Here is a 22,092-nt window from a genome sequence, read left to right as displayed (position 1 = left end):
ACACAAATGTAAATCTCTCTATACATGTTACATCTGCCCCACCTGCAGTGCACATGGTTCTGCCCATTTTGTACTGATTCTGCCCATTTTGTACAAATTTGTACTGCGATCAGATCTGAATGTGTCCGAGATCTGAGAATTGCCATCACCCTATACTCCTATTATACATCCTGAACACAACTAATGCGACACTAGACTGTGGAGTACGGCTAATATAAGTTATAAAGGGGAATTTTAGTAAACCTTCTAAAGAGGACAAGTGGAGGTGTTGCGCAAAGCAAACCAATCAGATTCAAGTTATAAATTTGTCTAGTACATGCTATAAAATGATAGCCAAAACCTGATTGTTTTTTGCACTTTCCTGTTCAAATAACTGTATTTGCAGAACAAGCAGCACATTACAAAGCCGTATTCAGAGAGACAGACAGGCAGATTTATTAAGCTCGGTGAAGTGATAAAGTGTCTGGGTTTTATCACCGGCCAATCAGCTCCTACCTGTCATTTTTTAAACCAAGCCTGTAACTTCATAGTTAGGAGCTGATTGGCCGGTGATAAAAACCAGACACTTCATCACTTCACCGAGCTTAATAAATCTGCCCCAGAGTACCCAGAAAGTGCACAAGTGTACTTATTACTCACTGACACATTTCCCAGGGTTATACGGTCATTAGGTCTACAGTATGTTGGTCAACAAGCATGGCATCAACACCCATAGGTCGACATGGTTCTAGGTCGACAGGTCATTAAGCATTAGGTTGACAGTCAAAAGGTCAACATAGGGGGTTTCACTGTTTTTTGAGCCGACATGCGGTATTTCATGCCCAACCATCCACTAGAGCAGGGTGGGAGAATAAAATAGTGTTCCGAGCGCAGCGGGGCACCGTGCCCAAAGCATTGCAAGTGAAGCGAGCGATGCGGTGCACTGGAAACTGTGTCCATGGTGACATTCGGGTCAGAAAACAGTGAAAAACCCCATGTCGACCTTTTGACTGTCGACCTAAACCCATGTAGAACCTAGACCCATGTCGACCAACATACTGTAGACCAAACGATCACAACCTTTCCCAGGTCACCCAGCAGGTGTCCAGGTGTATATATTACTCACCGACACATTTCCCAGGGCTCCCAGCAGGTGCACAGGTGTACTTATTGCTCACCGACACATTTCCCAGGGCTCCCAGCAGGTGCACAGGTGTATATATTGCTCACCGACACATTTCCCAGGGCTCCCAGCAGGTGCACAGGTGTACTTATTGCTCACCGACACATTTCCCAGGGCTCCCAGCAGGTGCACAGGTGTATATATTACTCACCGACACATTTCCCAGGGCTCCCAGCAGGTGCACAGGTGTACTTATTGCTCACCGACACATTTCCCAGGGCTCCCAGCAGGTGCACAGGTGTACTTATTGCTCACCGACACATTTCCCAGGGCTCCCAGCAGGTGCACAGGTGTACTTATTGCTCACTGACACATTTCCCAGGTCACCCAGAAAGTGCACAAGTTTATTTATTACCTGATGACACATTTCTCAGGTCATCAGCCCTTCAAAATGATGGCATATTATTTATTTATTAACAGTTTCTTATATAGCGCACACATATTCCGCAGCGCTTTACAGAGAATAGTTGAACAATCACATCAGTCCCTGCCCCAGTGGAGCTTACACTCTATATTCCCTACCACATGTACATGCACACACAGACAGTCTAGGGTTAATTTGTGGGAGCCAATTAGCCTACCAGTATATTTTTGGGCTGTGGGAGGAAACCGTACACGGAGGAAATGTCATTGCTGGTGGCTGTGAGTCCCTGATCGGAGCAACACTTGACTAGTGGCAACCAGCGGGCAAAACACTTGAATTTCCCCATAGAGGTCAGAAGTGGCCTTTTTAGCATTTTGTTATCCAGGATATATAGGAGAACAGAACACTCGGCCCTCTGTGGTACAACTGGTCAGGTGCCATCCAGCAAAAAATGGAAAACATAGCGTCAAACAGCCATTCCCAGTCTAAGGTCAGCGATCGATCACATATCCTTCTACCAGTTTTGATGTGGGGTGCTGCGCTGGGACATCAGCATATGTGAACGCCCAGCGTTTCATAGGCTTTCCCATGAAAACACTGGGCGTACTCATGCTAATGTGTCCAGCACGTGTGTGGGGCAGACAGCTAACATGACAGGATGTCAGCTGGCCGCCCAATTCCCTGCAATTCTACATGCATATGTAAGGGTGGTCTGGACCACCCTTACATACGCATGTGTCATCACCATCATTCGATGGTCTGCCACCATCAAAAGATGGGGGAGGTTCCCATTGGCATGCAAATGGCTGTTTATGTAAAACATCCGGTCGCAAGCCTTGTGAACGTATCCCGTGTGCGAAGGGGTTAGGCGGGGTTACAGTGACTTGCAAGGGTGAGCGAGTCAACCAGAATAAGGGCCATACAGTGATCAAAGACGTTTAGTGATGCCAGATGCTATTACCAGGCAACAGTGAGACGTATTTACCAAATATTCTGTATAAAAACAAGAAATAATGGGGCAAATGTATTCAGCCTTAAAAAGAGATAATTGTGAGGGTTATAGCGAGTAATCACTTTGAAGCCATTGAGCTCCTAACTGTCATGTTCTAGGCGGTGTTTGAGCTGATTGGCTGGATGTTTATCACCTTTGTGTTTATCTCTGTTTAAGGCTTAATACATCTGCCCCAAATTTCAGATCGCCCATAAAAATAGAGATATTTTAACAATAAAAAACAAGGTAAAGAAGAATTCCACAGGATGTTTGAGACACATGAACTGTTGGTAGATCTTGAGAACAGGTTTGGCCAGTCCTGATTTAAACCATATGGTATATAAGGTATCCACCACTTTTCCATCTTCGACAAAATTACAGCTCATTTACCTCCTCATTTATTTATTAGCAATTCTTTTTGTGTTTTTATCTGCCTTTTCCCTATTGCTGCCCCAAATTAAATGCCCGCAAGTTTACCCTGTCCAGTCATACAAGTTTGTCTCCATTATAAGATCGCCCCTCACCCCGTTAAGCAGACGCCATTTAATTCACACAGGCCTTGCTTAACAACACCTTGATGTGTCCTGCGCCATGATTCTGAAAAGCAGATGGTGGGAGCAGGTGGGTGCCACATTCGGAAAACGAAGAGCGGAGGACGTGTGCTGCCGCCTGCCGCCCACAGGAGAGAAGACTAGCTGCTGCGCTGTGCACGGAGCCGGAGACTGCTGCCCACAGGAGAGAAGACTAGATGCTGCGCTGTGCAGGGAGCCGGAGCCTGCCGCCCACAGGAGAGAAGACTAGCTGCTACGCTGTGCACGGAGCCGGAGACTGCTGCCCACAGGAGAGAAGACTAGATGCTGCGCTGTGCAGGGAGCCGGAGACTGCCGCCCACAGGAGAGAAGACTAGCTGCTGCACTGTGCAGGGAGCCGGATCCTGCCACCCACAGGAGAGAAAAGGAGCCGCTGCACTGTGCAGGGAGCCGGAACATGTCACCCACAGGAGAGAAGAGGAGCCGATGGGCTGTGCAGGGAGCCGGAACCTGTCGCCAACAGGATAGAAGATGAGCCGATGGGCTGTGCAGCGAGCCGGAGCCTGCAGCCCACAGGAGAAGATGAGCTGCTGCACTGTACACGGAGCCGGATCCTGCCACCCACAGGAGAGAAGACGAGCTGCTGCGCTGTGCATGGAGCCGGATCCTGCCGCCCACAGGAGAGAAGATGAGCCGATGGGCTGTGCAGGGAGCCGGAGCCGGTCACCCACATGAAAGAAGACGAGCTGCTGCGCTGTGCATGGAGCCGGAGCCTGTCGCCCACAGGAGAGAAAGAACCGCTGCACTGTGAAGGGAGCCACAGGAGAGAAAAGGAGCCGATGGGCTGTGCAGGGAGCCAGAGACGGCCACCGCTGACCCACCAGCGTGATCCATCTGTCACACACACAAACACTTGTGTGTGAAGGAGTTTTGGGGGGCTTAAGTCACATTGGAAAAGGTCAATAGTTAAAGTGTCGACATAGGTTTTTCTGAGCCAACATGTGCCGACAGGCGGTATTTCATGCCTTACCATCCACTAGAGCAGTGGTGGCCAACCCGTGGCTCTTGAGCCTCATGCGGCTCTCTTCCTTGTAAAGTGTGGCTCCTGCTCCCACTGCTGCCCGCCACCCACCGTCCGTCCGAGTCCCCCCTGCTGCCGGTTCCCTGAATCCCTTTTCCTTCTGAGGGGAGGAGAGCGCGCATCGCGCATCTCTCCTACCCCTTACTGTGCATCCTTGTGACTGGGCCATCTGCCAATTAGAGCTCACGGGCCAGCAGCCAATCAGGAGCCGGCCAGCGAGCTTTGATTGGTGGACGGCCCAGTCACAGGGAAGTGAGGGGGAAGGAGACGCGCGGTGTGCTGTGCTCTCCTCCCCTCGGTGACATCACAGAACTGCAGGGGGACGCCAGACTGTGCTCTCCCCGCCCGGCAGCAGCAGCAACAACGGTGAGTGCTGCTGCTGGGAAATTTTCACTGTGGGGGCATAGCAGTTTGTGGCACCGTAGGGGCATACCTGGCACCGTGTGGGGGGCATATGTGTATCTGGCACTATTGGGGGGCATATGTATATATGGCACTGCACTATTGGAGGCATATTTGTATCACACCCACCCAAGGGGTCAAAATAGGCTACGCGCCTTTTTTCGGCGCGCGCATGATGTCGGCTCTTTAGCTTGACTACCGATATTTTTCGGCTCTTTACCTCTGACCAGTTGGCCACCCTTGCACTAGAGCATGGAGGGGGAATATAATAGCGTGCTGAGCGCAGCGAGGCACCGAGCCCGAAGCATGGCCAGAGCACGCAGGGCACTTTTTTGGTGTCCAAAAAAAGTGAAGAACCAATGTAAACCTTTTGACTGTCGACCTAATGCATGTGTCGACCTTTTGACCCTGACAACCTCAGCCATGCTGACCCTTTCTAAGTGTACACCTAAGCCCTGTTGACCTTCAGTGGTCGCCCCAATAACCCATACGCGTTTTGCCGGGAAACTACACATCCCAGCATGCCTTGCCATAGTTTTAGCATGCCCTTATATCAAAACTGTGGCAAGGCATTCTGGGATGTGTAGTTTCACAACAGCTGGAGGGCCGCAGGTTGGACATGCCTGCTCTAGAACATAGTAGCCAGGGTCTGATTGGTTGCCCATAGCAACATCACATGTGAAGTAGAATACACATCTTAGTAAATTTCCCCCATGATGTTTTATTAATCCAAGAGCTGCCATGACACTAAGGTCACCGAGCCATTGGGCCTATGATGAGCAGTACAGGCCCTTACCAGAGCGACTGTTAAAAAGAAAAAATAATCAATCTACACAAGGTAGTCACATTAATTATATTTCTATCAATCATCAAGGATATAAAAATCTAAAGCAAATTGGTTATCTGAAACATTTATTTTTGTAGTCAACTCTAGAAGTAGAGAATGGTCTGGAAACCAAGAGGACAGTTCGGTGAGGAGTTGAATACATCGGTTTGTGTATTAGTGATAAATAGCAAAGCATCTGGCGAGCTCATTTCTTCTGCCATTCAGCCTTTTCTTTCCTTTCACGAATAACTTCTTTCAGGTACGGCTCCAGATAGTGGACATCCTATAGAAAAAAATAAATAAAAAAAAAAAAAACACACTCATTATAGGGTTTTACTTTCCGTTGCCTTTATATAAAAACACCTTTCCTAGCAGACTCTAGTAGGGGGATGGGACACCAAACAATTCCCAATGTTCACCTGTGCACACCCGCACCCCAGAAGGTGTTGGAAGGTTCGCCACCACATAAGCCTGTTTGATCGTTGCACATATCCATCGTGTAATAGACTGCTTTGAAGCAGGACGTCCTCTTTTGAGCATCATATAGGACAGAGACACTCTGGGCAGTATTCAATGCTCCCGATTCACCGTTTTTTTTGGGGGGCGAATCAGGCTGTTTTCACTCCTTGCAGTGAATCTTTTTCACTGAAAATCTGATTTCCCCCCATATTAAATGTTTACTGTTCACCGAAAGCGAACAGTGAATGCCGGACAGTCCTCCATTTCATGCTCGCTGCAATTCAATGGGGTTTTCACTGGGATTCGCCAAGAGTGTATTCAATGCTAGGTTGGAGAACTTTCTCCATGATTCACCATTTAGCATTCGTCACCTTTTTAAGGTGAACTGGAATGTGATCTTTTAAAATAATGTTTGTTTTTTGTTAAAAAAATAAAAATAAAATCAGTAATCTTATTCTGTGAAGGGGCATGCTAAATTTATATATATATATATATATATTTTTATTACACATATACACTTTTTTTTTTTTTTTACACATTACACCAACAGGGGGTGGGGAGCCGCTCATTACATATTCACTGCACACTGGTCCCGCTCATTACATATGCACGAGTGGGACCAGTACAGCGGGTCCCTCTACCGCATCCCCTGACAGCTCTCCCGGGGGACAGCTTCTGCTGCTTGTGTCCCCGGGAGCCCTCCTTCTCCCACACAGTGTCCGACGCAGGCAGGCTTCCATCTCCCTGCCTTGCGCCGTCCCCCCAGCTCCCTGCGGCATTCGAGGATGGGAGGGGGGGGGGGGATTCGCAGCACATTGCTCGCAGTAACATCCCCCACTCAGGACAGTGGTCCTGCAGCAGGGACAGCTCGGTACCATAAGTGGCCTGCAGCTGTACCCTTCCCCCCCTGGTCTCCCACGATGCAGGACTGCTGTTAAGTCCAAAACAGCAGACCCAAATGAAAATTAAACTAAAGAAAAACTCTGAAGCTCTTCCTGCTTCTCCCGAGGCACATTTTCTTAAACTGGCTGATGGAAGGGAAAGCAGAGGGGAGGAGCCAGTACACTCAGTGTAAAGTTTTGGATGTGCCCGTCTTCTGCGGATACCCTCTTTTCCCCATCGTCATGAATAATTTCCAGTATCCCATATGGATGTAAGAGAAACATTATATAGATAGAGAACAGGAAGAAAAACCGCACTCTGTTGCTTGCATGAATATGGGTGCTAGATCAGTGGTAGCCAACCCTAGCCCTCGAGAGCTACCAACAGTTCACATTTTCCAGACAACCTAGCTGCTGCACAGCTGCACTCATTAATCACTGACACATTTTAAAAAAAGATACACAGATGGAGCTAATTAGCTCACTTGTGATTCTGTGAGGAGACCTGCAAAACATGCACTGTTGGTAGCTCTCGAGGACTAGGGTTGGCTACCCCAGATCTAGATCACACATTAATTGATATATTCAGTAATTCCCAGATGGGAAAAGAAATTCGCACACCTTCTGGTAAATATTGCACAAAATTTTATAAGTTGAAAAAAAGAAACATATTGGCAATTGCAAGGGATACAGGTACTTACCATCAGTTATCGCTCCAACATGATAGAGGAGGAAGCCTCCACCTGGTCAAATGACCGACGAAGCCCGACAGCCTGTTTCGGTGTTAATCCACCTTTTTCAAGGGCATGAAAAAAACTTTGCCATGTGCCTTAACTTTTTTGCCTTTTTTCAACTTAGAAAATTTGTGCAATATTTACCAGAAGGTGTGCGGATTTCTTTTCCCAACTGGGAATTACAGAACACATACACACATAACTTATGGTAGCTACAGACTTGCTGATTTCTGTATGCAGCTAATTAGGGATAGGAAAACATTTGCGAGTCAGGTGAGTGTGGACGAGATGAGGTGCTGCTGCAATGGTTCTTCACCCAGCTCGCAGCTAATTGAAATGATCCACGAACAATACTGTTTTGTTCAGATGACAATAAAGCTTACGTCTTTTTTTTTTTTAATAATCTATTGAAGATGGGATGTTGCCCAAAGCAACCATTCACATTCTACTTCTAGATCAGGACTGGGCAACACCGGCCCTCCAGATGTTGATGAACTACACATCCCAGGCATGCCTTGCATCAGTTTCAGCATGGCCACATAGCAAAACTAATGCAAAGCATCCTGGGATGTGTAGTTCATCAACATCTGGAGGGCCGGTGTTGCCCAGCCCTGTTCTAGATGATAACCAATAGAATCTGATTGGTTGCCTATCGCAACATCCTATCTTCAATAGAACTCCCATCTTAGTAAATGTACCCCATGGCACCATTGCGGGTGTCTATATACAGGTAGTACGGATGGTGTAATGGTTAGCATTACTGTCTCACAGCGCTGAGATCATGGGTACGATTCCCAACACGGGTGCGGATTTTGTATATTCTACACGTCCTTGCGTGGGTTTAATCTGGGTGCTCCGGTTTCCTCCCAAAATTCAAAAATATACTTATAGGTTAATTGGCTCCCAACTAAATTAACCCTAGAATGTCTGTGTGTGCGTGTACATGTGGTAGGGAATATAGATTGTAAGCTCCACTGGGGCAGGGACTGATGCGAATGTTCATATTCTCTGTAAAGCGCTGCGGAATCTGTGTGCACAGATGACATCTTGTTGGGTTGGTGGCCTTAGTTTCATCTCAAGGAACCCCAACAGTGCATGTTTTACAGATCACCTGGCGGGTGCACTCAGTCACTGACACATTTTAAAAGATCACAGGTGAAGCTAATTATTTCACCTTCGATTGTGTGTGGTGACCTGCAAAATGTTGGGGGTCCTTGAGGACTGAGGTTGAGTATCACTGGCCTTAGTCACCAAGTACCCAATGTAGCAGCTGCACTTTTGGAAGACCATTGCACTCCTACTATATTATAATTAACGTGTGTGTGTGTGTGTGTGTGTGTGTTATACTGCTTTAACCTTTCGGGCCACAGATTAATCTGCTGGTGTTAGTTTATCATGCAACATCCCTTATACAGTCTCTGCAATGGATATGACTGTATGCAGAGAAGACAGGATAGTATAGCAGTACAGAGTAATGAGTCCCATCAGTGAGTCATTAGAATGCGCACCTCTTCATATTTCGTCCACTGTTCCTTTGGGAGTATGGTCTTTTTCATATCCAGATCCAGAGCTCTCTTGATGCGAAAGATTCTGTCATCATACACCTTGGGTGGGAGCCTGTTGATCGCCTCTTTCACTTCATCGTTTTCATACAGTGTATCATCCCGCATTAAACCTGTCAGTGCAAATGGTTATTGTCTATTTTTAGTACAAAAATAAATTGCAAGACATTTTATTGAGCCATAAACATAAACAAACAATCCATACCTAGTTTGTTGAATCCAGCAATACCATAATACCATTTGCGTAGGGTGTCAATCATACGACCAGAAGCAACAACTGGAGAAAGAAATAGAATAAAAAAGTAAAATCACGGAAGCACAACTACCTTCCACTTCTTGTCTGCGCAAAAGACAACCTTAACAGCTTTATGAAACGAGGACTTTCAAAGTTTCATTTTTTGGGACATGTCAGTTTATTTAGTGTTCATTCTAGCACCCGCTATCTTTGAAAACCCTTGTAGTTCCTGTTCCCTGTCTGGGTTGTCACTGTCTGCTGTGGTGTTTCTAGCACAGGTCTGGTTTGCATATCATACAGCAGACAGCGACACCCCAGGCAGGGAAAAGGAACTGCATGAGTTTTAGTTTAAATGCATAAAAACTTGTTTTATGGTGTTTGTACACATACACACTAGTAAAGGGATCCATCATATGCCATATCCAATGATAGCCCTTTCAGATGGCAAAGCCGGGACGGACCCAGCTCCAACACATTCACATTAAACCCAGGTCGCCCATTATATACCCCTTTGACATTGCACAAATAACACATCTCCAACCTGGGTTGTTGCCAGACCAAACCCAGGTCACTGTGCTGTGTGAAAGGGCCTTTTGAAAAATCCAAGGTCCAGCAATGCGACCCAAGTTAAAAGAAGGGTGTTACCTAGGTCAGACCTGGGTTGCTGGGCAGTGTGAACAGATAACTTGGGTCGAGCGGCCCGGGTACAGGTCACACTATAGGGAGGAACAAGCATCAGCTCCAGGTGCTGCCTCCTCCCCCACTGTGACGCGTCACTGTTCCTCCCACCACCCTGATGAAGTCAGCGACCAGGCTTATTGCTCAACCCGGGTGATGAGGTTTGGTGCTTTTACACCGCACCGCGACCCGGGTCATTGCGTCAGCAGCACAGCAATATCTCGGGTCTGAGGTGTGATGTGAAAAAGGACTACATCTGAGTAAACCACACACATAGCGCCACACCATTATGTGGGAACCTGTACTGCTCCACCCCCCCTCTACTGCTCAGTCAGCCCACCACTTTTTTTATTTGCAGAGTACACCTATACCAAATGCATTTTATTATTTTATTATATGACCAAGAACAAAAGCAACCATTTAGTTTTACTATCCCTAAAAGGGGACATCTCAGATAGTCAATAATGATCTAAAGATCAAATGGTAAAAAAAAAAAAAAAAAAGTGTGGGGCAATAATTTTGGAGGGTTACATATGTTACACTTTATATTTAGATATTCTTACGAGTGTACGGCCCATGTGCACTGACTCGAAAAGTACTTAAATGGGAATCAAATATATTTTACTTTTAGTATTGAGGGTGATCCACAGAAATACAGGGACACCCACCCATCTCCATTTTTAGGGCAGGCTGGGTGGGATCCGGATGACCGGTCGACAGTCAATAAGCTGACATAGATAAAAGGTCAACATGGTTTTTTGTAATGATTTTGATCTTTCTTTAGCATACTTTAACATCCATGTGTACCAAGATTGGGAATGGTAAAGCATTCCAAGCGCAGTTTCGACAATGACACCAAGAAAAGTGAAAAACCCACGTAGACCTTTTGGTAATGACCTCGGAGAGGTCACCTATGATATCCATACCAGGCCAGGCTATCCCGTTCACATAATTCCTTATTATATTAGTGACATCATCATTTGATAAAGGGCAGGAGATGTATCCCCTCAATTGTTATTGCGATGGTGGAGGGCTGGACCTGCAGGAGGACTCGTGTACAGTATTATATATATTTTTTTTAATGTACAGTGTGACACAAGGGGTGGCCAGAGGGCAGGGGGTATTCGATGGGCAGGTCAACAATGTCTAGGTCGACAGTCACTAAGTCGACCACTATTCATTGACAGTGATTAGGTCGACACCTGAAAATGGTCAACAATAACACAAGCAAATGGTCGACAGACATTGACGACACAGGTAAAGGTCAACATGAGTTTTCAACCGACTTGTTGGCGAACTCAATGAGCCATCTGAGGGCACGCGGTACACTTATACAGTGTCCGTGTCAACATAGACAACAAAAAAACTCATGTCGACCATGTGTGTCAATCTTCTGTCACTGGCGACACAAAATTTTCAGGTGTCACCTCAATCACTGTCAACCATTAGTTGACAGACAATGATTATTTACTTTAGATTGCCACACTAAAATGGAGGATATGCTTCTTATCCCGTGCCATTGTGCTCAGTACCCTGACGTATGACCTGTGCCGCCTGCCGGCGTGCCCAGCTCCCGGTCACTATGGGTCACCTGGAGGGCACGGCGTCATCTCCCCGGCTGCATGGGGAAGGGAGGGAGGAAAGAGGCACAGCGCCCATTAACACTCCACACCGCCGTGATAGAGCCAATAACCCGCCACATCCACCCTCACGATCCGACACGGTAACACATGGAACATTCAGCCGTCCTTACCCGGTGCCCTCGCCGCCATGTTGACAGGATTTTGGTGGAGTGGTGGACTACTGGGTTAGGGTGCGTGACGTCAGACGTCATACGCCGAACTGCTGGCGGAACGAGGCGAATGAGGGCAGGCGTCCACGCTCACGTGACCCTGCCTCTGAATGACGTCGAGTGTTGCTGTGATGGGGGTAACGGCCGTGTGATATTGCACCACGTGACGCACTTCATCCTCTCCGCTGACAGTTGCTCTTATCTGGACTGACTGAGTCTGGCTGTGTAACGTATACAACACATCCCAGGGGTGTCCACTCCACGCTGTATGATTTGCAGGGGTGCGTAGTGTGTCCAGTGAGTGAGTGCGGGACCTAAGTGTCCCCTGTAACGGTGGAAGTTGGCCCCACCACCTGCATACTGATGCTGGGTACACACCAGGACGACTAGGGCCCGATCCCCTCAATCTAGATCCAATTCCGACCAATTGGATGTAGATTGTGTGGTGATTGGGCCCTTTTCTGTCCTGGTCTGGACCGATACCGATCCGATGTGCGGTCCCGCGGGTCGGTCGGTCGTTATTGAGATCCTACCTGCTGCAGGTAGGATCTGAATAACGACCATACTGCCGGGTGAGGGTCGCCATTGGATCGGACCCGCTCACGGTGCACATCGTGAGCGGGTCGTGCCCCCCGCGTCACCGTGAGCGGGTCGGACGAGACACTAACGACCCGCTCACGATGTGCATCGTGAGCGGGTCGTCGTGGTGTGTACCCTACATAACACTGTCTGAATAGTGTAATACCCCCCCATGCCAACACTGAACAGGAAAATACCCCCTATCCCCTAGGGTCGGTGGGAGGGAGCATTATTGTGGGAAGTTCAGGTATGGGCAGGTAAGGATTGTGTAATGGTTAGCATTACTGCCTCACAGCACTGAGGTCCTGAGTTTGATTCCCACTGGCATGGCCCTAACTGTGCGGAGTTTGTATATTATCCCTGTGCTTGTGTGGGTTTCCTCTGGGTGCTCCGGTTTTCTCCCACAATCCAAAAATATACTCCGGTTTACTCCCACAATCCAAAAATATACTCCGGTTTCCTCCCACAATCCAAAAATATACTGGTAGGGCTACTTCACACGCTCCGGCTCCTGCCGGGCTGCAAACCCCTGCATGGCCAGGAAGCCGTGCTGCACTCAGAAGTTTACAATGGTAGGGATGGTCACAGCCCGGCAGCCGTCCTTTCCAGTGGTGGGATCCGGCTGCAACCGGGCCGTGGCCGTCCCGTGTGAATGGACACAATCGTGTTCATTATTAACTACTGCGTGCGGCACGGCTTTTGGCCATGCGGGGTTTCGCCGCCCGGCAGGAGCCGGAGCGTGTGAAATAGCCCGTAGGCTCCCAACAAAAATTAACCCTAGAATGTCTACGTGTGCTTCACTGGGGCAGGGACTTATGTGAATGTTCAAATGTTCTCTGTAAAGTGCTGCGGAATATGTGTGCGCTATATAAGAAACTGTTGATAAATAAATTAGTTTGGGTATTATAGGTGTTAGGGAGCAATACTGTGGTAGTTGGAAGCATTACCGTCTCCCAGCACTAAGGGGTCGATTTTATTAACCCCGAATGGTGCGGATGATTCGCGAGTTGCGAATCATCACGGAACCGGGTGCACTTTACCCTCAATAGGGGTGCAAGCGAATTTTCAGTGAATTCAGCCCTACGAAGGGTGCGGCTTATTTCGAGTGCCGTTTTCAGCGTTAAAACAGCACCCAAGTGGCATCTCGCACCCTTCGGGGTTAATAGTATCGACCCCTAAGCAGGTTATTACTCCTTCCCCCTTGCGTGCTAAAACTGAACAGGGTGATACTAGGGATGGCCATCGTTGCCTTTGCCATCGATGGTTGCCATCGATAGTATATAACTATTCAATGGATGACCATCGATGTTTTTGCATATCGATGGTCATCCATTTTCTGTGATTGAGTGGCCTGTGGGCCAATCAAAATTCGGGGGCGGGGCTTCGCGGGTGTCGGGGGCGGAGCTATTCTCCGTGTCCTGGCACTTTAGGTAAACAGCAAAAACGAAACTATTCGTTTAAGCTTTACATCGATGGTGGGAAACCATCTGGTTCTCCCCCATCAATGGCAAAACTATTCAACATCGGCCATAAACCATTGATGATTTCTAATCATCGATGGTCGATGGCCATCCCTAGGTGATACTCCCCTACGCCAACACTGAGCAGGGTGATCTCACCCCACATGCTTGCCCTGAACCGGATGATATCCACCCGTGCCAAACCTGGTCAGGGTAATACCTCCCCACACCCGCTTGCTAGCACTGAATAGAATCATACACCCCTGTGCCAACATTGAGAAGGGTTATATCTCAACATTGGGTAGGGTAGGTGAAAGGGAGCATTATAGTGGGTAGTGTAGGTAGGAGGAACAGGGTTGCCTATTTTTAAAGTCTCCACAGCCCCCACGTCATCTGGAGTCCTTCCATCCACCCCTCAGTAACAGAGAACATGGCAGCTGGCCCTGGCCTGGCACTGAAGTAATTAGAAGAGGAGATGCAGTGCTTGAGCTGGCCAGAGAACTACAGTCAATTCTGACAATTGTATTAAGGTGCCCATACACGGAGTGTTTTGGGCTTGAAATGCGTTGCTCGCTCCCGCACATATCGCATAGCACAAAAATTATGTGCCTGTACTTTTTGGACTACATCGCATCTAGTTCAAAACGCACTGGGCGGTATTCGATGTGAATACCGGCGACGTGCAGCGAATCCTGTTTAGGATTCGCTGCACATTCGCCACTGGTCGCCGCGTTCCGGAGCCTCGCCGGTATTCAACGAGTCAGGGGCTCGCTGCCCCTGACCGGCGAATATGAGCTCCTGGGGCGAACGCCGCAGGGAGCCTGAGGACGGTGGCAGGCAGGGAGATGGAAGTCTCCCTGCCTGCCCCAGAACGTTTGTGGGTGGGAGGTGGGCTCCCGGGTGCCAGGCAGCACAGGCTGCCCCCCGGGGGTGCCAACAGGGGACCGGGTATATTCACTACACCCGATCATGCATATGTAATGATCGGGTGAAGTGAATATATGAATATGTAATGAGCGGCTCGGCTCCAGCCCCCTGCTGGCTGGTCTGTGTAAAAAAAATATATATATATATATATATATATATATATTTTTTTTTTTTTTTATTAAATATATATTCATGTGCTTACAGCACATAATTAAAAATAGCATGCCCCTCCTCAGAATAAAATTCCAGATTTTTTGACACCAATTGTAAAAAACAAAACACTTTATTTTAAAAGTTCACCTTCCACTTCACCATAAAAAGATAGCGATTGCTACTCGGTGAATCATGGCGAAAAAAACCTTGAAATGTATTCGCCATCTGGTCATTGAATAGGGTGATTCACCGTTTTAGTCAGAAATTCGCCTTACAGCACAAAATCGCCATAAACACCTGGCGAATCAGCCTCATTGAATACCGCCCACTGTGTTTTTGCACCTTGCATGTGTTTATAATTAGATGCAATCTACTTAAAAATGCATGGAGCACATCTGTCCATCAGTTGCATGTTACTGTATGCCAGTGATTTTCAACCTTTTTACCTTGCGGCACACTAAATACAATTTTAAAATTGTCAAGGCACACCAGGAGATCCCCACAGGGTAAAACACATTGGCCCCCACAGGAAAAAAAACAAACCTATTGGCCCCCATATAAAAAAAATCACACTGGTCCCCACAGGTAACAAAAATAAAATACATTGGATCTTTAAATGAAAAGAAGAGACCAGTAAATAACAGTTGAACTGGTGGTGGCTGTAACTGGTTTGGGTATCTTTAGATCTGGGGGCACACTAGAGAACAGCTCAAGGCACACTAGTGTGCCACGGCACAGTGGTTGAAAAACACTGCTGTATGCCATAGAAGGCTGATTCTGCGGGCATCCTCTGGAGGTGTGAGCAGAATCAGGTATTGAGGCTGAAGCAGAATTTGCATATCTGCACATTATGGAAATGGGCGCAGACAAGTGAGGACAAGGATGAGCACTACACATTTGCCTCCATACTTACAAGTACAGACTAATGGGGGGGAATGTAATAGGATGAAAGAGAGATTTGGTAAGAATTCTCCATTATTATTATTTTTAAAGCGGCAATCATTTACACGGCAAAACCAGTTTGATTTTGAAGTGTAAATGATTGCCGCTTTAAAAAAAAATAATGGAGATTTCTTACCAAATCTCTCACTTTCTGAATCTCTCATCCTATTACATTTCGCCCATGGTGTGTACACACACTTAGAATTAGGGTCATTTTCTATTTGATTTGGACTGTATAGTCTAAATTGAATTGAAAATGACCCTGAATCGAGCAGTGTTTAGCTGCATTTGATCCCGATACGTGACCCCATATCCTGTCCTGAGGACTGAGTTTGAGGACCACTGCACTAGGTTATTAAAATATGCCAATATGTTGGCCAGTATGTTTTTAAATTATGGCCAGAAATCTTTGCAAACAAAGAGAGAACATACAAACTCAACACAGGGCCTGCGTGGAAGATTTCCATCAGATGTGTGTAATATAGAATGCTCAGGGTGACAGTTTGCCAAGTGATTGCAAGATGTAAATGTTTCACGTCTCATATTCATGTTGTTGTTTTCACATGTCTTAGGGAGAACACAAGCCAAGAAGACAATATATGGAAGGGGATCCTGTTGGTAAACTTCTGTCTCATCATCAGTGTCTTTGCGTTCCCCAACCGTAAAGTAGTATTATTTCATTTTATATGAAATACGTATGTTTTTATTGGACAATCTGGGTCATTGGTTTAATGGTCATGTCAAAAATACATTTATTTACATTGCTGTTTTTCTGATCCATGTTAGTTGGGGATACGGTCATTAGGTCGACCGCATTAGGTCGACATGCAGAAAGCTCGACACAAGCATTAGGTTGACATGGGAGGCAAGGTCGACAGTCAAAAGGTCAACATGGGGTTTTCTCTTTCAATAGTCCTGGTGACACAGCTCAACATTGGGATGTAGGAGGGTCCGTAGGAGCCAGGCACCTATCCTAAAGCTTTTGGAGGGTAGGCTCCTCCCCTACTGCATCCCTGACTCCTCAGTTCGTGTTAGGTGCCCACTGGAGTGGGTGCTATTCTAAAGGGCTGCTGGAGCAGCGGAAGGATTAGAGTTAGTTAGGAGTTTTTTATTTTATTAACTTTTACACTAGCTAGGTAGGCACAGTGTGAGGATTCTCATTGAATCCTCACACTGACAGCACAGCAGGAACTAACAGAAGCACGTCATGTCAGCTCACTGCGCACAGGGGAGACTCTGTCTGGTCTCCCTGTGCAGCGCTTACAGCTTCTATTAAGAAGCTGCCTGGGCTCCGGAGCGCTCTGAAACCGGCTTCACGCTAGGTGGGGATCATGGGGGACAGGCGCTCCATGATGGCGGTGGCCATTTTCTGCGGAGCTTACACACTGAGCTGTATGAGAGGACAGCAGTGTGTCACAGGCATGTTCCAAGTGGTCCAGAGGGGGAGACACTGGAACTTGGAGATCCTGCAGTGGGAGCGGCTGTCTGGGGGTGGTTGGCGCCAAAAGTCACGGACCCCGCAGCAGCAGGGACTTGGCCTCTTCCCTCACTCTGTTTTGGCGCCATTTGGAACGCTTGCAGCGGAGCTGAGCTGGCTGACAGATCCTGGCAGAGTGATTGGATTTCCTGGGCATCGTTTCCCCCACTTCTGAAAGCTTCAGACAGATAAGTGACTGTGGATATTGGCTCTGTATAAAACGCCTGTACGTTGTGCACTGTGACTGTGTTAACTTTGCATCATGTCTGAGCAACAGTCTGTGGCTTTGGGGGAGGGAGCCCTTAATGCATTGTGTGCTTGTAGTGTTTGTACACTAAAATTTGCCCCTGAACAGATGGCCAAGGGGGGCTTGTGTGTTACTTGCGCTGGTGTGAGACCCATGGGCAGTGAACCCCAGAGGGTAGAGCAATCGGAACCTGCATGGGCCAGTGCCCTGGGCAGGTCTGTAAATGCCTTAGTGCAATTGCTGGACAGGCAGAGTGATGTGTTGGTAGCTTCACCGAGACCTATGTCATCATCTCAGCAGTCCTCTGGCTCCCTGCCTCTGACTTAAGCAGATCCTGGGCTCTTTCAGGTCATGCAGGATACTGCAAAAGGGATCAGCAGATTTAATGATTTGCTTGACAGATTTGATTGTGATACTGTGGGGACTCCTAAGAGGTCTTATTCAGTGCCTTTGCTTGCTGTTGAATCTGGAGAGGAGGGAGAGTGCACAGACATCCCCTGGGATCAGGGTGATGATTCTGAAGATTCCTCTGCCTCAGGGGTGGAGGATTTGATTACTGCTGTAAAACAGGCTTTGAATTTGTCTGTGGAGGATAAGACTCCTGCAAAAGGAATATTAAAGCGGCAGCGTAAGGAAACTGTTACCTTCCCTACTGATGAAGGTTTACAGGATCTGCTGGAAGGGGCTTGGATAATGCCCAATAAGAGGCTTCAGATGCCTAAGAGGTATTTAAGTCTGTACCCCATGCCTGAGGCTCATGCGGACCTCTGGGAAAAAGTTCCGCTGGTGGATGCTTCCGTGGCACGGCTTTCTAAAGCCACTGTGCTACCTTCCAGGGGGGTGCAGCCTTTAAGGACCCCGTGGACAAGAAGCTTGAAAGTAACCTCAAGGCAATCTTTGAGGGGGTGGGTTTCACTTTCTTTCTCACCTCTTATAGCATCAGCATGAGTATCCAAGGCCATGATTGTTTGGGCCAGTGATTTATGTACTATTTTACACGCTGACCCAGGTGTGTTACTGCTAGCTGAGAAGTTGAAAGCAGCTGCGGAGTATGTGCTTGAGGCTGAGGAGGAAGCACTTAAAATGGCTTCCAGAGTATCCACTGTGTCCGTCAATGCCAGGAGAGTGCTCTGGCTTAACGCCTGGGAAGCGGATAACGAATCTAAAAAGTCCTTAGAGGCGTTGGCTTTTAAAGGAAAGCTGTTGTTTGGTTCCGAGCTAGAAGAGATTATTAAGCAGGCCACGGGAGGCAAAAGTACTTTCCTGCCGGCTCCTGCAGCAAAACAGGCCTCAAGATTTTCGGCTTTTAGGCCGTCCTTTCGGCCCTCCCTTAGAGGGGGTGCGTCCTTTCGAGGACACTCATTTAGGGGAAAGTTACAGTCCTACAGGGGCAAGGCCCCAAAGTCAAAATTCGGTTCTTTAGACAAGAAACCGAGCACAAAAGGTGAGGACAAGCCCTCAGCATGAATACCTGGGGAGTCTCCCAGCGGTGGTCAAGGTGGGGGGGGGGCGTCTTAGATGGTTCAGGGGCGATGTTGGACCGGGATCCTTGGGTGTTGGACATGGTGTCCCAGGGGTACAGGATTCCATTCAGGGGTCTTCCTCCGAGAAGATTTCTACCCACACCAATGCCAAAGGAGTTACTGCTCCGTTCTGCTCTTTTGGGGGCGGTACAGTCCCTGTTAGAAAAAGGAGTGGTGATCCCGGTCCCTCGAGCGGAGTGGAAGAAAGGCTTTTATTCCACTCTGTTTTTGGTGTCCAAGCCAGACAGGTCTTTCAGACCAATCTTCATTTAAAGTCTTTGAATCTCCATCTGTGGGTGGACCATTTCAAGATGGAATCCCTGCAGTCTATGTTGCTAAGCCTGGACCAGGGAGAATTTTTGGCGTCCATAGACGTCCAGGACTCATATCTGCACGTTCCTATCCACCCGGAAAATCAGATTCTCCTGAGGTTTGCCATAGGAAACCTGCATCTGCAATTTCAGGCGTTGCCCTTTGGTCTGGCCACTGCTCCAAGGGTATTCACCAAAATTATGTCAGTGATGGCGGCTGCTCTCTGACTGAGGGGAATCACTGTGATTCCATATTTGGATGACCTGCTGTTCAAAGCAGAGTCGGCGGATATCTTGCAGAAACACTTGGAAGAAGCCATCAGTTTTTTGCAAGTTCACGGTTGGGTTTTAAATTTACAAAAGTCTCAGCTTGTGCCGTCACAGAGAATCCAGTTCCTGGGGGTTATCCTGGATACCCATCTACATCGGGTATTTTTACCAGAGACAAAGGCCAGGGACATGTCCATCTTGGTTCGGGAGGTTCTGGGGCCTCGAAGTCCATCAGTTTGGAGGTGTCTCAAGCTGCAGGGGAAAATGGTGGCGACTTTCGAGACGCTACAGTTTGCCAGGTTCCACTCTCAAGTATTCCAGTGGAACATTCTGACATCCTGGTCAGGGAATACTCAGACCATGAGGTCAGAACAGATAGGGCGGTATTCAATGAGCATTTTGGCGATGTGCAGCGAATCTTGTTTAGGATTCGCTGCACATTCGCCACTGCTCGCTGCGTTCCGGAGCCTCGCTGGCTCCAGTATTCAACGAGTCAGGGGCTCGCTGCCCCTGACTGGCGAACTTTAACTCCTGCGGCGATGCCGCACGGAGCCCAAGGACGGCGGCAGGCATGGAGATGGAAGTCTCCCTTCCTGCCCCAGAATGTCTGTGGGGGGGAGGTGGGCTCCCCGGGTGCCAGGCAGCACAGGCTGCCCGCCCGGGGGTGCCAGCAGGGGACCGGGTATATTCACTACACCCGATCATGCATATGTAATGATCGGGTGCAGTGAATATATGAATATCTAATGAGCAGCTCGGCTCCGGCCCCCTGCTGGCTGGTCTGTTAAAAAAATATATATATATCTATATATATATAATTTTTTTTTATTAAATATATATTCATGTGCTTACAGCACATGAATAAAAATAGCATGCCCCTGCTCAGAATAAAATTCCTGATTTTTTTACACCAAATGTAAAAAACAAAACATTTTATTTTAAATTCACATTCCACTTCACCAGTAAAAGATAGCGATTGTTACTCGGTGAATCATGGCGAAAAAAACCTTGAAATGTATTCGTCATCTGGTCATTGAATAGGGTGATTCACCGTTTTAGTCAAAAATTCGCCTTACAGCACAAAATCGCCATAAAAACATGGCGAATCAGCCTCATTGAATACCGCCCATAGTTTTGTCTCCAGAAACCCGGGCTTCCCTGGAATGGTGGATGGAGGTGGATTCCCTTCAGTGGGGTCGGTCTCTGCAGTCCTGGGACTGGCTGGTAGTCACTACTGACGCCAGTCTCAGGGGCTGGGGGGCAGTTGTTCTGGACCTACGGCTTCAGGGCTTGTGGACCACGGAGGAGTCAGCCTTGCCGATCAACATCCTGGAACTGCGGTCTGTGTGGATGGTGATATCTCTGGCAGGAGAAAGATTGCAGGGTCTCCCCTTGCGGATTCAGTCGGACAATGCCACGGCTGTGGCGTACCTGAATCATCAGGGGGGCACACGCAGCAGACTGGCCATGTGGGAAGTTTCCCGGATCTTCTTGTGGGCGGAGCAGAAGGTTCCAGCTTTATCAGCGATATTCATCCCCGGGGTGAAGAATGTCGAGGCCGATTTCCTGAGCAGGGAGGAACTGCTCAAAGGGGAATGGAGTCTGAACCCACAGATATTCCACCAGATTACAGTGAAGTGGGGAACTCTGGATGTGGACCTTATGGCATCCAGGTTCAATCATCAAGTACCCAGGTTTTATGCCAGGACAAGAGATCCCTTGGCCAAAGCGGTGGATGCAATGACTATCCCCTGGGAGGGAAATCTACTTGATGTTTTCCCACCGTTTCCAATGCTGGCGAGAGTTCTGAAACAAATCAATCACAAGGAATCCCGGTGATTCTAGTGGCTCCAGATTGGCCAAGGAGGTCCTGGTACTCGAGTGTTCAGAGACTGTCTGTGGACTCGTAGTGTCTACCTCAGAGGTCAGATCTGTTAAGCCAAGGGCCGTTCTTCCACCTGGATTTAGCTCGGCTAAATTTGACGGCTTGGCTATTGAGACCACCATCTTCTCAGAGGCTGTGGTGAATACCATGATAAAGGACAGAAAGTCGGTGTCTTTGGCTAACTATTATAGGGTCTGTAAGACCTATATTAGATGGTGTGAGAGGCAGAAATCACATACGTCTCGATTTCGACTTTCAAGGTTACTTGAGTTCTTGCAGGATGGCTTCTCGTCTGGTCTAAGCCTTCAGTCACTCAAGGTACTGATCTCAGCTCTATCTATTTCCAGAAGAGGATAGCAATGCTACCGGAGGTGCAGACCTTTCTGCAAGGGGTTTCCAGATTGAAACCTCCCTATAAGCAACCAGTGGCTCCCTGGGACTTATCACTGGTACTGGAGTGTCTCCAAAGGGTGCCCTTTGAGCCGTTAAGGTCGGCTGACCTTAAGTTCCTTACATGGAAACTTGTCTTTTTATTGGCTGTTGCCTCTGCAAAGAGAGTCTCGGAGTTGGGAGCATTGTCCTGCAAGTCTCCCTTTCTTATTTTTCATGATGACAGGGCTG

The 22,092-nt window shown here is 47.9% G+C and overlaps 1 protein-coding gene and 1 long non-coding RNA gene across 19 annotated transcripts in view; one reads left to right on the top strand and one right to left on the bottom strand.

Moving 5' to 3' along the window:
• Positions 1–5,425: 5,425 nt before the first annotated feature.
• Positions 5,426–11,811, bottom strand: UQCRB (ubiquinol-cytochrome c reductase binding protein). The gene is made up of 4 exons (XM_083187019.1): positions 11,659–11,811; positions 9,198–9,269; positions 8,939–9,105; positions 5,426–5,639 (listed from the first exon to the last, which is right to left on the bottom strand). The coding sequence occupies exons 1-4, from the start codon at positions 11,675–11,677 to the stop codon at positions 5,562–5,564; spliced, it is 336 nt and encodes a 111-aa protein (XP_083043145.1). The 5' UTR covers positions 11,678–11,811; the 3' UTR covers positions 5,426–5,561.
• LOC146080110 (uncharacterized) overlaps positions 11,709–22,092 on the top strand; it is a 180,916-nt gene continuing 170,532 nt past the window's right edge. For 6 of the 18 annotated variants that reach the window (XR_014474820.1, XR_014474824.1, XR_014474822.1 and 3 more), the window contains exons 1-2: positions 11,710–11,978; positions 16,331–16,419. This is a non-coding gene — a long non-coding RNA (uncharacterized LOC146080110). Of the gene's footprint in view, positions 11,979–16,330; positions 16,420–22,092 lie in introns of all 18 variants that reach the window. The other 12 variants (XR_014474815.1, XR_014474821.1, XR_014474818.1 and 9 more) reach the window with 9 other exon arrangements.

This window comes from Crinia signifera, chromosome 5 (assembly GCF_055691185.1).
Source record: "Crinia signifera chromosome 5, ASM5569118v1, whole genome shotgun sequence".
Classification (NCBI taxonomy): domain Eukaryota; kingdom Metazoa; phylum Chordata; class Amphibia; order Anura; family Myobatrachidae; genus Crinia; species Crinia signifera.
Note: the sequence above shows the minus strand (reverse complement) of the source record. Positions and strands in the feature narration are given on the sequence as shown.

Excerpts from the sequence above, each read along its gene's own strand:
- UQCRB (XM_083187019.1), bottom strand. Across the intron at positions 9,106-9,197 it reads TGCTGGATTCAACAAACTAG|GTTTAATGCGGGATGATACA; the intron begins GTATGGATTGTT and ends TTGCACTGACAG. Across the intron at positions 5,640-8,938 it reads AGTGGACGAAATATGAAGAG|GATGTCCACTATCTGGAGCC; the intron begins GTGCGCATTCTA and ends TTTTTTCTATAG.